The sequence below is a fragment of the Onychomys torridus genome, chromosome 4 (assembly GCF_903995425.1).
Source record: "Onychomys torridus chromosome 4, mOncTor1.1, whole genome shotgun sequence".
NCBI classification, from domain to species: domain Eukaryota; kingdom Metazoa; phylum Chordata; class Mammalia; order Rodentia; family Cricetidae; genus Onychomys; species Onychomys torridus.
The window spans coordinates 10,125,420-10,142,133 of NC_050446.1; the positions used below are offsets into that span (position 1 = coordinate 10,125,420).

The 16,714-nt window shown below is 43.6% G+C and overlaps 1 protein-coding gene across 1 annotated transcript in view; it reads right to left on the reverse strand.

The window, feature by feature from the left end:
* The window catches only part of Ddx31 (DEAD-box helicase 31), a 70,857-nt gene that overhangs the window by 40,645 nt on the left and 13,498 nt on the right, over positions 1-16,714 (reverse strand). The window contains exons 7-14 of the mRNA XM_036186116.1: positions 15,322-15,366; positions 13,684-13,725; positions 12,765-12,829; positions 9,799-9,918; positions 9,558-9,664; positions 8,486-8,694; positions 7,654-7,830; positions 769-828 (exon numbers count right to left, since the gene is read on the reverse strand). Of these exons, the coding sequence (XP_036042009.1) occupies positions 769-828; positions 7,654-7,830; positions 8,486-8,694; positions 9,558-9,664; positions 9,799-9,918; positions 12,765-12,829; positions 13,684-13,725; positions 15,322-15,366 (825 nt within the window). The remainder of the gene's footprint in view (positions 1-768; positions 829-7,653; positions 7,831-8,485; positions 8,695-9,557; positions 9,665-9,798; positions 9,919-12,764; positions 12,830-13,683; positions 13,726-15,321; positions 15,367-16,714) is intronic.

Sequence of the window (16,714 nt, forward strand, 5' to 3'; positions counted from 1 at the left end):
TTCTTCAACAGCCATTTGTAAGTTATGTCACAGGAAGAGAAGGTATTTTAATCCTGGGAGGGAGTAACAGCTAAGGAAAAGTGGACCCCTAGAGAGGTGGGGAACATGGAAGGCATGAGTTTTCAATCTCAAAACAGTAGAAGAGATGCGCAGTAAAAAGGGTGAGGTATGTGCTGGAGGCCACAAGACAGGTCTGCAGACAGAGGCAAAAGGACTGGCCTGAAGCTCCTAGGACAGTGACAGTCTCAGACAAGAGCAGACAGACCCTGCCAGGCGCCTTGCCTTTCCTTTAAGAAGGTGAGCAAGCATAGGCATCTCATTGTGCAAAGATTTTCTCAGCTCCAACTACTCCCAATAGCTGTAATTTACAAGTTTTTGGTTGATAAATTCACACCTTTTCAGACTAACAGCTGCCACTATTAGTGAGCAAATCGCCAATTCTTTTCAACTGTGGCAGCCAGTATCATGTGACACAACCAGGTGGCAATCCAGAGGTGCAGAGAAACCAGCTCCACCACGAAGCCCAGGTGTGTCAGCTGCCCAGGGGGTAGAACACAAAACAAACTGTCAAGAGATCAAAAGTCACAGTCACCTTTGGGCATGGTAGTACACACCTTTAATCCCAGGACTCACCGCAAAGGCAGAAGGATCTCTGTGATACCAGCTAGGACTACATAGTAAGACCCAGTCTGAAATAACAGCAAGAAAACACGTACAGCCACTGTGGTCACAGGAAGTGACCCTGACACAGAGAGGAGTGATACTTACAGTGCAGAGCAGGACTCCTGTTCCGGAATGTGAGAACTCGTGAAACACGGAGGTTCTTTCCTGAAGGAACAGGAAAAGCCGGATAAACTTGAGAGAAATGCTAAGAAGAGGCTTTAATCCATACAACTTTTCTAATTTCCTTTGTTCTAATTCCCCAACTCCAACATCCCCCCACCCACCCCCAACCCCCCACCCCCACCCGCACAGAGAGACTCAGCAGCAAAGAGGAAGTGGCTTCTTTACATCTCATGAGATGTACTTATATGACTGAACCTCTGAGACCAAATAAAGCAGCAGAGCCTTGTGAGCACCCATTTCAATAAGCCAGTATCAATGGGGCACTGTCTTAAATGCCATTCATTCAAAAATACCAGCACCAGCAAAGAAGGCCCCCACTTAAAATATTCTTAGAGAAAAATTAGTGCAGAGTTTAAAACTTTCCCCAATCAAGTCCAATTTTTATCTAGAAATTATGCAACCCCAGGTGAATAAATTAGGCATACAAATCAAACATTCCTAGTGTACCATACAAATATTTATTGATTTATTTAGAGGCAGGGTCTCACTATGTGGCCCTGGCTGTCCTGAAACTTACTCTGTCGCCCATGCCTGCCTCTGCCTCAGAAGTGCTGGCACTAAAGGTGTGTGCCACTACGCTTAGCTGAAAAAGTTAATTTAAAAAATAATCTCTTGGGCCAGGAATGGTAGAGAACACATATAATCCCAGACAGAGGCAGGTGAAACACCACAAGCCTGAGGCTAACCTGGTCAACATACCAGAGTTCCAATCAGCTTTGAAACTGAAAGTAAACCTAAAAAGTATGACCTTGTCTCAAAAGAAGCAAAGAAATATAAAAAACCAAACCAAACCAAACCAAACAAAAAAACCAAAGCCCCAATTCTTTGCTAGGCATGCAACTCCACCATTTATTCAAGACAAACAAATCTGTGCACTAATGAGTTGGATGTGCTTGCTTCTCTGCTAGGAATTCCGGCCGAGAACCTGATTACAGAACAAAAGGCATCAGCAGTTGTTTTCGGAGTTGAGAACAGCGCTGCAGAAACCCACAGTACAACATAGCAAACACATGCTCAGCCTTAGTTCACAAGTGTTTTCTTGCCTACAAACCCGAGGACCTGACTTCAGCCCCCAAGAAACTACACCACGACCCTCCACAAAAGCTGGGCATGGCAGCACATACTTGTAATTCCAATGCTGAGGAAGTAGAGACAGGCAGATACTTGGGACTCCCTGACAGAGACCTGCCTTTAAAAGGGTACAGGATTTCTGAGGAACAGCCCCTCACCCTCACACACTGCCACACACCTACACACATAAAATTGCTTAAAATTATGTCCTATCTCAAGCCAAAATTCACATAATGATTGTCGATGAAACCCAAACCAACAACTTAAACATCAATTTCTAAAATCAAACATTTTAACAAAACACCATTTAAAAATTGTATTTTAAAGACTGGTACATACATGATAAAAATAATGATAGGGGGGTTGGGGATTTAGCTCAGTGGTAGAGTGCTTGCCTAGCAAGCACAAGGCCCTGGGTTCCGTCCTCAGCTCCGGCAAAAAAAATAAAAATAAAAAAAAATAAAAAAAAAAAAATAATAATAATAATAATGATAGGGAAATATGGTAAATATGGCTTTGGTTTCCATAACTAAACCATTTTTTCTATAAGAGAGTAAGAGTTTGTGTGCACAGCACCATTGCAGTTCCACAGTGCAGTTGCAGCTGAGGTTTTGGGCAGCTTTCATTCATGTTGTGTAGCATGTGCGGTGCAGTTCACAAACTACATGTTCAAAACCACCGCTGCAGAGCCAGGCAGTGGTGGCGCACGCCTTTAATCCCAGCACTCGGAAGGCAGAGCCAGGCGGATGTCTGTGAGTTCGAGGCCTGCCTGGTCTACAGAGCGAGATCCAGGAAAGGCACAAAGCTGCACAGGGAAACCCTGTCTCGAAAAAACAAACAAACAAACAAACAAAAAAAAAAAACCCCAACACTGCAGTGAAGTCACACGAGGGACTTCAGGTTCTCAAACCTTTTAGTATTTTCATTACATGTACGTGTAAGAAGCTATGCTCTAGAGGAATAAAGTAATACTAACTTGTTCTACAGACCAATCTTCTAAAATTAAAAATTCATAAAAACTGGCTTGAGAGATAGCTCAGTAGTACTCCTTTACACACAGGAGGACCTGGGCTTGGTCCCTGATATCCATGTCCAAAGCACTTGTAACCCCAACACTGCTGAGGTAGACAGACATATGCCTGGGATTTGCTGGCCAGACAGTATAGCTTAACTGGTGAGCTCTGGGTTCCAATGAAAGATTCTAGTCAAGATGAAAGACTCCTGGGGAACCAGACCTAGCGTGACCTCTGGCCTACACAAGCACATATGCATCTGCACTTACATGAACACAATTCACATACAATTAATAAAATTACTAAACCAGGGTTGACTCACACTTGTAATCCCAGTACTAGGGAGGTGAAGGCAGGAGGACTTCTCTGAGTTCAAAGACTAGTTTGGGATACAAATTGAATACTAGGCAAGCCTGGGCTACAGAGTAGGACCCTGTCTCAAAAGAACAAAAATACCCATAATAATAATAAGCTAAAATTATACATTTTAATTACAGAAAGATTGTATTTATATTAAAGGAAAAAAAATAAAGTCAGCCCACACTGAAGCATGCCGATGTAGCAGGAATCTTTAAAGTTCTTATTAATAAAATCAAACCTGGAGCCAGGTATTGGGGTGAATACTGGAAGATCAGAGAAGCAGAACAAGCCACAGCTACCTCACTTTGCCAGTTCCTCAGCTGATCCTATTTCCTCAAACCAGAAGCCTCTGAGTCCTTATCCAAATGAATCTCAGCCGAACTGTTGCTCGGAAGCCTGAATGCTTAACCAGCCAAATGCTTCTAGTTTCTGGTCCTCACGCCTTACATACCTTTCTGCTTTATACTATCACTCCCTGGGATTAAAGGCGTGAGTCACCATGCTTGGCTGCATCTTTGAACAGATGGATTTCTGCCTCCAGAATGCTAGGATTAAAGGTGTGTGCTACCACTGCCTATCCTCATGTTTAATATTGTGGCTGTTCTGTCTCTGACCCCAGATAAGTTTATTAGGGTCACACAATATTTTGGGGAACACAATACCACCACCGTTCCCCTTTTTTGTCTAAAATTTTAAAAAAGCTTAAAACTAATACAAGAAAAACTATCCAATAAGTATATACAATATACACAGTCAAGAATTACATTAATGATGTCTAGTCCATTAACATTTGACAGATTCAGATGAAAAACTCCATTATATATATTAACAATGTCCAGCCCAGTAACATGTATAAACTCAAAAAAATTTCATTACTTATCCTATTTAAAACAAGTAGTTCCTTTTTAAAAGTATTTTTTCTTTTCATAATAGATTCAGTAATCTACCTTTTGTCATTTTTATATCTTCCCCCTTTTCTTTTTAGAATAGATTCAATGATCTACCCATTTATCCTATTATTTCTTTATCTTTTTTCTCAGAGTAGATTTGATGATCTACCTCATATCTATATTCTCTTTTTCTTTTTTAAAAAAAAACCTCTGAATATAATCTCCTTGTTCAGCTTTCTTCCTGACCATTAACAATTAGCAACTTGTAACCAACCATCATAAACAATAACAATTATCCATGAGCCATTGAACAATCAAAACACACCCACCCCACCTCTTGTGAATATGGGTGAGGTGTTCTTAAAATTACATCCTGCTTTCTGGGGGTGACTTTAGGGGATCCTGAAAAGAAAATTTTTGGGTTAACTGTCAAGTCCTGTATCGTTTGTCCAGCCGCTGCATAATGAGAAAGTGAAGGGCTTGTTTCAAGTCCTTGTTCAAGTAGTCCGTCAGGCTGGATCATCTCAGCTAGCCATCCCAAAATTGTCCTGAGTGGTTTGTAGTCCAAAGTCTATCTTTTGGTGGTGTTATTCAGCTTAATGGCTTTATCATAGTCCATGTGGAATCATCGTTGTGGGATCCTGTCATCTTTTTGAAGATTTCAAAGTCGCTGTTAGGCATGGTCATGGTTCCCTTTAGAATTTACTTTTTCTTCCTTCCTTCCTTCCTTCCTTCCTTCCTTCCTTCCTTCCTTCCTTCCTTCCTTCCTTCCTCCCTCCCTCCCTCCCTCCCTCCCTCCCTCCCTCTCCCTCCCTCTCCCTCTCCCTCTCCCTCTCTCTCTCTCTCTCTCTCTCTCTCTCTCTCTCTCTCTCTCTCTCTCTCTCTTTCTTTGTGCCTCCTCTGTGGTTTGGAGCAAACACAGTCTGATAAATGTCTGTCTCTTTAAACCATGAACATTCTTCCCTAGAAGAGAAAATCTTCACAGCAGTTTCAGCAGCGGCAGTGAAGGGTAAGGCTTTTAGCTCCTAGCTATTGCTCTGACCTCTTGGGCTTTCATCTCTACATTGGCTCTGTGTTTCTTATTGAACAAGACAGTTATATCTACATACCATAAGTACCAGTAACACCTCAATACTTCCCTTTCTATGCCCAACAAAGCCAAACATGTGGTTTACAAACATGGTGCCTCACTATATTGTAATATGCTTTAATCAAGAACCAATCAAATGTAAGCATCTCAGTCAATAAAATTCCAAAGACCATATCTCATGCAGTAAAATAGGATTCAGCCAATCAGCTGCAACATTATTTCATAACCAGTGTTTTGCTATCAGGTGAGCCTCTTTAAATAAGTTTCTGTACTCATCAATGGCTCCCTTAGTTAATTTAAAAAAAAAAAAAAAGAGATTTGTGGGGTCAAAGGTGAGTGAATCCTGAGGCTTCAGCATGAACCAAGTATGTCTCCAAGTCACAATGCAGCACACACCTGAGATCTAGCTATACCTGCAATCAACAGATAAAATACAAAATCTACTAACAATGCTGAAAGGATGTCTCCCCGTGGGCACTGGCACAGCCCTATTACACTATGGTGAACAGTTCTGGTCATCTGTGCATGTGCACTCTGTCCCATGGCTGCAAGCCCAGGACTCCATCAAGGGATACAGCAGCACGGGCTTTTCAAGTCTCAATGGAGAGGAGAGGTTAAGAAATTTGCCTGTAGGACAGGCTCATAGCTAGAGGGCACAGTTAGGGTGTGGCAAGGTCCAGGCTGGATGGAGATATGCTGCATGGTCTCTATAATATTTATTACTATATCATTAAAACAAAACTGGAAAAGTAAGTGTGAAATGTTTCAGACACTAGACATGATGCATTCACATATGGGGTAAGAAAAAAAGCCTACAAACTCTTGGGTTTTCACTACAAGTACAACACATCTCCAAACAGCAATGTCTCTAGTCATCTAGGGAGGCCATTCTCAGGTCTCGGGACAGTCTAAGATAAGACACTAGGAAGTCTAGAAATTAGTCTAGAAAAAAAGACACTTAACTCTGATAGATACAGGACAAGAGGCAGGGATACTACCTCCTGCATTCTTTTTAGCTCACAGGGAGTCTGTAGAGATGGAATACTAATAATTATTAAGTTCCGAGGATGTTGAACTATCCCTAAGAAAATTAAGACCATCAGCAGATAATGACTGCTGAGTACTCACTAGGTACCAAGCTCACCTACATGAACTATATGGTAGACCAACCTATGAAATAACCACCACCATCACCTGACTGGAGAGTTGGAGACAGTACAGAGGGTTTAAGTTCTGATCTCAAGTCAGACAGTAACAAAGCCAGAGTCAGAATACAGTCTGTCCCAGAAGGCACACCATGCAAGAATACCATATCACCCATGAGATGGACCGTGTGAGATCATTTAACTAGGGATCTTTTCTGATCTAACAAAACCCTGTGAGTCTTTCAGGTCCATAAGCTACTCAGCATCCTCAGCCACCTCCTGCAGAATGGCTCTGGAACTGGCAAGTGCCCAGAGGATTAAAAACCAAGTTTAAAACAAAACCTAAAACCACACATGGTACTCAACAAAACCAACTGACTCAACCAATCAGGGAGTTGAAAGCATAATAGGAAACTAACAAAGCTAGACTATTCTGTGACTTCTATGTATCTAGTGGCAAAGAAGCTGTGTCCATGAGTGACCTTCAGCAAGGTCACTTTCCTGGGCCCCATGTCCCATGAGGGACAGACCTGTTTCCAATCACCCCAGACCACAGTCATCTCTTTTAGCTTTCAATCTTCTAAGATGCCTGAAACCTCATCACAAGATGGCTCTTATTTCAAACCTATGCACCATCTAGGAGGGAGGTACCCCACCAATAACAAAGCCTAAAGATGGCCTTGTTAAGAGCCTAGGAGAGAGGCTTCCACAGAACATATAAAGGTAGGGAAGGTATCATTCTTCAGGAAGCTCACTCTGAAGGGAAGAACAGAGACCAAAGGCTTTTGGTGTGCAGTACCCTCTCTTAGCCCAAAGTGCTCACAGAGTGCAGCGCTGTGTCTTGTTGACAATGACAGCCGCCACGCTCAGCAGTACCATATGGGATCCACAATTTAGCTCCATTAATGCTCTTAATTTGAAGACATCAAGCCCTAATTACACACTGGGTACTAAAAAGGCAAAAGCCTTCCCTGGTGCCAGCTACTTAGTGCTCCTCAGTTGCCGTAACAGCTGGCTGAGGTAGACGCAGGCCAAGCAGGGCTGTGAGCTCTCTCAGGTGGAAGAGGCGACTCCAGAGCAGAAGCCCAAAGAACAATAGGCTCCCTCACCAGCATCTACCAGCAGCTCCTTCATTCCTGGCTGTTTTTCCCAGCCTGGGAGAGCCTGGAAAGGACACAAGTGCACCAGGACTCTCTCTGCCAGGCTCTCGGCATGTGGGGGTGGGGAAGTGGGCTCACCTCTGGGTCCATGTTGCCGTGCAGCCGGAGGAGTCTCGGTGGCCAGGAAGCAGACGATAGCTGCTCTGAAGTGGGGGCCTCTGAGCGGCAAGATAGGGTGTGAAGGAAGAGGCTGTAGTGGAACTCCACCAGCTCACAACTCGAGAAAAAGACAATCATCTTCTGGTCCTTCTCAAACTACACAAACAGATGGGGAAAGTAAGCACATGGCCAGAAGCAAAGATGCCCTTAAAATGAGCACGTCTCTAAGGTCCATGTGCATGCTGGCCCCGGTTTGGAAATACAGGGACACAGGCTTTAATTATTAAAAATACCAACACTGATATTCCACCCCACAAAGACAACAGAAAGGAAAATGACAAGAGCTCCAACCTCAAAGAGAAAAACAAATATACTTTAGGGTAAGCTGTCCCTTACACTTCAGGCCTGTCAACCAGCAGTGACCCCCAGCCACAGTCCCAAAATGCAGGGACTCCTACAGCTGCTACCTCATATCCCAGAGTCACCCCATGAATCTGGTAAGCAAATACACCAGGTCTAAGAGTCTTCAAGAAACACTTCACTCCTGCATGCCTCTGTCATCTATGGCATTCCCCTAATGTTAGCTCCAACAAAGTATATTCAAATTTAATGCTATGATCCCCACTGCCCTTACCTTGAGGTTCTTTACTACTGTTTTGAAATTGCTAATCTCCCCCGCCCAAAAAAAAAACAAAGTTAACAGCCCCTTCCTTTCTTGTTTTGGAGCTTTACCTCACTGCTATGTTTACCCAGCACAAATGAAATATGTGCTACTTCCCTATATCTGGCCAGATCTAAGCCACAGTCCTACCTTGCACTTCTGCAGGATGAAGGCTGCAAGGAAGACAAGGCGCAGCTTGCTGGGAACCACCACCACATGCTGGTCAAGACTCTCTGGTATGGCAAAGCTGTCCAGCTGGGTATGAGCAACTTCCTTAGGGTTGGGCTGGTCCCAGATTTTGTCCAGGACAGAGATGCTGACTGGATTGTGCAAACTGATATCAGCTAGCCGTGTTACACCTTGGATACAGTGAAAGGACAAAACAGGTGGTCACATATGCATCCCCAGAGCACTCACCCCGATTTTCCAGAAAGTCCAGCATTGACCTACCCTATTGCCATGTTGGTGGGGGTAATACATAGCCCAATGCCCATCTAGGCTAGCAATTTCTATGCCCTCATCAGATATCTGTACCTCACTTTACTAAAAGTTCTGTGATCACCACAAAACCATAGATTAAAATACTTCCATAGACTTCTTGGCTGCAGGCCTTCTTCGGGCCTTTACTGAACTAATTATCATTACCCAAAAAAGTGAGGGAATGAAACAATTCCCAAATTTATTTGATCACAGAATCCCTTTTCTGAAGATTATCTCTAAAGACTAATGTTTCTTAGTAACACTTTCAAAGTCACGCAAATGGCACCTAACTCATGTGTATCTTACTGTGGCCTAGATCAACTAAACCACACACGGCCATGAAAGCACTGCTCGAATCTACAGTGACTCTTTATGCAGGTGAAACAGGTGAAGTGGTTCTGTTTTCTAAGCCTTAGTTTCCCATCTACAAAACAGCCAAGAAATTCTTGCAAGTGTAGAGGAGTCAGAAAGGAGCTAGGGGATGTGGACTCTTAGTGAAAAGGAGGGTGACTAAAACTAGAGCGGAGGAGAGCGTCACCTGCACAATGGCACCTGCTTGTGTCCCACCATCAAGCAAAACCAAATGGTGGCCAGCCTACCTCCCATGCACCCCGGTGTGTGTACCAGCAGCCACTTCTCTCCTCTCAGATCCCAGGTACTGGGCATGCAGGACAGGAAAGGCTGTCCCTTACCCTAAGAGGGGCACCTACTGGCATCAACCCACAGCTCCTTCTCAACTCACCTTCTGTGAGTGTCGCTGACAGTAAGACATTCTGCCGTTTCCGACACTCAGCATTTATAGCATTCAGAATCACTGTGATGTCTTTCTCAAAACCCAAATCCAATATCCTGAAGGTGGAAGAGAAGGACTTTAACCCAGGCAAAGAGGAAACCTGACACTATCAGGCTACAGAATTGTCCCCGAAATGGTAGGACAAACAGCCCCTTTCTCCCACCTTCCCTGCTTCCTAGACCAGGCTCACCTGTCTGCTTCATCCATAACCAGCCACTGTATTCGACTAAAGTGAATGTTCTTCGTAGATTTTATATGATCCACCAGGCGCCCAGGAGTTGAGATAAGGATATTTATGCCTTTGCGGAGTCTGTTTAAATCATTTTTATAAAAGAAAGTATGTCAAACACTGTAGCAACAAAAATACAAGCAATAGGCAAAGGAGACAGTCATTGTGTGTCCAGCACAAATGCCAAAGCCTCGAGTGAAAACAAACAGGTGAGATTTCATTCTTCTGTGTATAGAACTGCTAAGATTCAGTTACACCAAATCATACAAACTTTACTTTGAAAGGAATTTTTAAGCATATGACCCAAAGCATTTTTATCTGATTCACTGATCTTTCTAGAACATCCTGTATAGATGGGCATCTAGCCAACCTTTTTTTAAAAATTTTGGTTTTTTTTTTTTTTGAGCCAAGGTTTCTCTGTGTAGTCCTGGCTGTCCCAGAACTCACTCTGTGACCAGGCTGGCCTCAAATCCACAGAGATCCACCTGCCTCTGCCTCCGGAGTGCTGGGATTAAAGGAGTGTGACACCACTGCCCAGCTAGATCTACTTTTTAAAGATTTATATACATTATAATTTTTTATATAGAATATGTGCAAGTGCCCACAGAGGCCAGAAGAGGCCCGTGAGCTGGAATAACAGGCAGCCTATAAGCCATCCAACATGGCACTGAGGACTGAACTCTGGTCCTCTGGAAGACTAAGTGCTTTTGACTATTCTCCAGCCCCTTATTTTGTGTGTATGTACACTTGGGTGCCCATGGAGCCCAGAGGGGGAGGAGATCCCTTTGATCTGAAGTCACAGGTGTTTGTGAGCCACCTCCTGTGGGTGCTGGAATCCAAAGTCCACAGTAAGCACTCAACTTCTGAGCCATCTTTCCAGTACCCTAGCCAGGTCTTTTTTTTTTTTTTTTTTTTTTGTTTTCTTTTTTCTTTTTTGAGGTAGGGTTTCTCTGTGTAACTTTGTGCTTTTCCTGGAACTCGCTTTGGAGACCAGGCTGGCCTCCAACTCACAGAGATCCGCTTGCCTCTGTCTCCTGAGTGCTGGGATTAAAGGTGTGCACCACCACCGCCCGGCCAGGTGAAATATATATATATATATATATATATATATTTCCCCCTGATTGTTAGGACATACATTCTGACTGTGAGGACACACATTCTGACTGTTTGTTAGGACACACATTCTGGCTGTTAGGTCACACATTCTGACTGTTAGGTCACACATTCTGACTGTTTGTTAGGTCACACATTTTGACTGTTTATTAGGACATACATTCTTACTGTTAGGACACACATTCTAAGTGTTAACACATTTTGTTAGGAAGTTTTTTCTCATATTGGGCCCTCTGGGTAGCTGTCATAAAATGGGTATGAGCTTTGCCTCACAGAAGATATAGACCAAAGCTTATTTCTTTTTAAACTTATTCTTGGCTAATTTAAGAATATATACAATGTATCTTAGTCATACCCACCTCCCACTCTCCATTCCCACTCCCCTCCAAACTTTCCTTAGCATATCCTTCCTGTTGTTTAAAAAAAAAAAAAAAAAAATCACTGAGCCAGGCAGTGGTGGTGCACGCCTGTAATCCCAGCACTGTGAGTTCGAGACCAGACTGGTCTACAGAGCTAGTCCAGGACAGGCTCCAAAGCTACAGGGAAACCCTGTCTCGAAAAAAAAAAAAAAATCACTAACTTTCCTGTTCCCCAAACAGCCACAGTCCCATTATTCTATAGCAGAAGACAGAAGACCATCTTGCTTGGCTAGGTTTTCTTGTTTTCAGTCAAGTGTGGCAACACGCTCATGCTTTGGCTATGGAATAAAGGATAAAGGATAAAGAGTGTGCAATAACATATGTACCTTTGGACGGAGGAAAAAAAAATTGTTTTTGTCACTTCTAGCAAGAAACTAAAATACAATGGCTGAAGCTCTGGCGATGATCCAAGGCTATGAAGTACCCTTGTAAGGAAGCCTCCACGAGGACACAAAAAGATGGAGAAGCCACAACCTGGCCCCTATTGCTGTTGTTTATAGCCGAGTCTGGCCTGACCAACATTCTTAAGTGTCAAGCTTTATGTGTACTCTCAAGTTACAGACAATTCAAAGAGCTGGTATAACTGTTAAAGTGCTATTAACCCATCTAACAACTTTCTTTTTTTTTCTTCTTTTTTTTTTGTTGTTGTTGGTTTTTGTTTTTTGGAGACAGGGTTTCTCTGTGTAGTTTGGTGCCTATCCTGGATCTCGCTCTGTAGACCAGGCTGGCCTCAAACTCACAGAGATCCGCCTGGCTCTGTCTCCTGAGTGCTGGGATTAAAGGCATGTGCCACCACTGCCCGGCCCATCTAACAATTTTCTAATGACATCCATTGCAAGCTCCAATGCAGAACTGAGAATCAAGGTACTAAGATTGTGCTAAGCATTAAGGAAATTATCACCTTGCTTGTTGTTGCTATTGGTTTTGAAGACAGAATCTCTATGTAGCTCAGACTAGTCGTGAACCCAATATGTAGCTGAAGCTAGCCTCAAAACTCCTGATCTCCTGCCTCAGCCTCCCAGTGTTGGGATTACAGATGCAGGCCAGAAGGCCCCACCTATCTTCTTGGGTTTTTTTTACAAATCTAAACAGCAAAACCAATTCTCAATATGCACCAAAGGGAGTCACATGCAGGGGTGCACACCAAACAAGTACCCTGTGGGGCCCAAGTGGGTGGGTTAAGCAGGTTACAGCACTATCACTAACTATATCAGAAGGGAATCTGAGATAAACAGCACTGTCTCCAGGTGACTACTGACCTGGCCTGTCTCTGTATGTGGGGACCAGGAGACACAGTAGCAGAGGAGGCTCTCTTGCATGCTGAAGAACCAAGTGTTACTGAACAAGACAGCAGAAAAAACTCCAAGAGGAATAAACAAACCCATTTCTTCCTACCTAGCCTTTTCTGATTTCCTCTTCTCTCCGCCCATCAACACTCCAGGAACAATCCAGGTGAATGGCTACACAAAAATACCAGACCACAATCAACATAAAGCAAACCCCTCTCCTAGAAGCAGAGCTGATCCTAAGTTCCTAGCATAAGCCAGTGTGCAGCAGGGAGCACTTGGGCTTTATAGTGTATGAGGAGTTTCTGCGAAGATGCAGTTGGTGGCACTGAGGTACCTGGGGTCATTAGCTGCAGTGCTAGACCAGAAGTACTATCAGGACAAATGTGAGCTTGTAAAATAATCTAAGTAGCCCTCCACCCTGCATGGTGTCCAAATAGAAAATATATTTCAGTTAAGCTCACTATTTTGCAAAGGGGAAAGAAAACCTAAGCAATACACTCCCCACTCACTACTAGAGGACAGAAAGGAAAAAAATACTCCTTTTGTGAGTATTGAACCTTGGCTTGGCTGTCTTCTCTCTCCTGAATGTCCTTACAAGTTCTTGCTGCTTTCCACCAGTTACCTGAGGGCTGGGCCTCTAAGTCACTTCAAGTCAAGTGCACCAACAATAACACTTAACCTCTAGCAACTACTAGCCAGAGTTATTAGCTGGGCAGTGGTGGTGCATGCCTTTAGTCCTAGCACTCAGGAGGCAGAGACAGACTGATTTCTAAGTTCAAGGTCAGCTTGGTCTACAGAGTGAGGTCCAGGGCAGCCAGGGCTACATAGAGAAACCCTTTCTCAAAAAAACAAAAAAGTTATTGAGGTCTGTCAGTGAAACCCACCAACTGCTCTCAGGGAGGCCAGGAGGCCTGTTGGGAAGATGAGACAGGAGCCATATTCTCACTTTCCAACAACATGTGCCACATGGCTCTTCTCTCCCAGTGCCAGAAAGGAAGACAGCACTGCCTCACGGCTTATCTTACCTTGAGCAGCTTCTGGACAGTGTCAAAGCTTTGCAGAGCCAGCTGTAAGTGATAAAAGTTGGAGACAGTGAGCAGGGCCCTTGCTTCCTTTTTATACTTTTTAAGAAAAGACCATCTAAACTGATCAGGGTGCATCCCTAGACCTCAAGGCTTAGAGCAAGTAATCCTACATAGAGAATTTGCCCTGAAAATACTCTCTTCTCAAACAGGCTTTGCAATCTGTCAGTTTAGAATATGAGGGTGAAGACATCACATATATTTCTTACACATACAAAAAAATAGTGTTTTGTGCTCCCTCTGCTGGCTCAAATTCCCAAAGTGTCACACAGAGAAGTTCAAGTATAGAACAACAGTGGCCTGACAGGCACTTGGGGAACTTGGCCATCCATGTCTTAAGGCTGCAGAAGGCTATCTGAAGATAGAGGTGATCATTCCTAAGTTTACAAAACAAATCCAGTGAACCCAATGGATATAGGACAAGTAAAATTAATGTAGGTGGCAGTCATTAGACACCATCAAAATAGCCCGTACAGAATCCTGTTCAAGGTTATGTGTTGTCCCCATGTTTAGTGTGCGTGGCATTCCAGCAAAGTGACAGGCTTGCTGCTGAAAACATTTCAATATGCCTCCCTGCATGTGCTCCAAAGGACAGAGCAGGCTGTATAAAAGGCTGACTAGAGGGGCTGACTCAGCAGTTAATAGCACTGGGTGCTCTTGCAGAGGACCCAGGTTCAATTCCCAGCACTCACAGTGGCTCAAAATCACTTCTAACCTCAGTTTCAGGGATCTGACACTCTCTTCTGGTCTCCATGGACTCTGCACACATGTGGTTCACAGGCAAAACACTAATACATATGAAAATTTAAAAAAATCTTGAAAGAAAGAAAAGCTGTCTAGAAATTTCCATTTTCCTGTAAGTTCTCCATGGAAACATCTGAAATTGCCCCTGTGGACACATCCTGCAGCTCTGACAGAGGTGATTTCTACTTAATGTTCATGAAGAAGTAAGAATTAATAGCAGCAATAGCTTCATTTTTTAAAAAAAGTTCAGTTTTATATCCAAATGTTTTCAGTTACTTTTTAAAAAATATTTGAAGTATAAAAATACAATTCTTTGCCAAGCAGTGGTGGCCCACACCTTTAATCCCAGCACTCGGGAGGCAGAGGTAGGTGGATCTCTGTGAGTTCGAGGGCAGCCTGGTATATAGGGTGAGTTCCAGAACACCCAGAGTTACACAGAGAAAGCCTATTTCAAAACAAATAAACAGGGGTTGGGGATTTAGCTCAGTGGTAGAGTGCTTACCTAGCAAGCACAAGGCCCTGGGTTTGGTCCTCAGCTCTAGCGAAAAACAAACAAACAAACAAAAAATGCAGTTCTTTTAATTCCTTCTGAAGGGTCATTAATTTAAGTATCATTAGTTTTTTTAGACAATGAAGAAATGTCTTCTCATACATGTCTCCAAAGAGCACTTAAACCTTCTTCCTTGACAGAAACCAGCAGAACGGTTCCCAGGAAGAAATGTGAAGGAAAGCATGCACAGTGGCCTGTTTAGCAGGGAAGGAAGTGAGGAAAGCACTTCAAGTCAACAGGCCATCACAGTGCACACACAAACATCACTCTACAAGCCAGCTGCTTACCTCTCTGGTGGGCACTAGGACCAAAGCATAGGGGCCGTCACTGCGCTGTTGAGAGAAAAAGAAATGCCAATGAGTAGAGTGCCAGGTACAGGCTGAGGTAGGAGAGTTCCAAGTTTTCAGTTCGAGGCCAGCTTGAACTATATGAGATCCAGTCTCAAAGAAGGGAGGGAGGGGGGGAGGGAGGGAGGGAGGGGGGAGGGAGGGAGGGAGGGAGGGGGGGAGGAGGGAGGGAGGGAGGGGGGAGGGAGGGAGGAAGGAATTAAATAGGAGGACCAATGAAGGTCAAAGTATGACAGAGGAGATTTATGGGTGGCTAGCTAAAATCATCAGAAACATACCAAAGAAAAGGAGGAGATAAGAATGTCCATTACACGGGGCTGGAGAGATGGCTCAGTGGTTAAGAGCACTAACTACTCTTCCAGAGGACGCAGGTTCAGTACCCACGACCTACATTACAGGTAACAACTGTCTATAATTCCACTTCTAAGGGGATCTGTCACCTTCTTCTGACCTTTGTGGGCACTGAACACATACAGCACACAAGAGATAGTACACAGACATGCAGCCAACACGCCCATGCACATAAAATAAAAATAAGTAAATATTGAAAAAAATGTTTTTAAAAAAGAAAGAAAGCCCGCTACACCTATGATGACAGACTACTGTGCCAACAGTTCTGCCCCATTCTATCGAACAGGAGAAAGAAATGTGTACAGAACTGGAAAATGGAAAATAAAATTATAATCACAAAAAGATGATGCTATTTTATCTTAGATGGGGAAACTATAACAGAATCAGTAAGGAATTTCAGTTAAGTAACTGAATGCAAAACATAAAAATCAATAGCCAATGGGGACTGGAGAGATAACTGAGTGGTCAAGAGCACTGGCTGCTCTCCAGAGGACTAGGATTCAGTTCCCAGCACACACATGATGGTTCACAACTGTCTATAACTCTAGTTCCAAGGGATTCAATACCCTCTTCTAGCCTCTACAGACAATGACACACATGATGTACAAGCGCATAAGCAGATAAAATACACACTTAAACACAAAAACCTAGCCAGCAGTGGTGGTGCACACCTTTAATCCCAGTACTGGGGAGACAGAGCCAGACAGAGCTCTGTGAGTTCGAGGCCAGCCTAGTATACAGAGCGAGATCCAAGGCAGGCACCAAAACCTGAGAAACCCTGTCTTGAAAAACAAAAACAAACAAACAACAACAAAAACCCCAAATAGCTAAGTGAGGCATGGTGGAGCACACCTTTAAACTCACCACTTGGGAGGCAGAGGCAGGCAGATCTCTGTGATTTGGAGGCCAGTCTGGTCAGTATAGTGAGCTCCAGGTCAGCCAGGGCTACATAGCAAGACCCTGTCTCCAAAACAAACAAGAA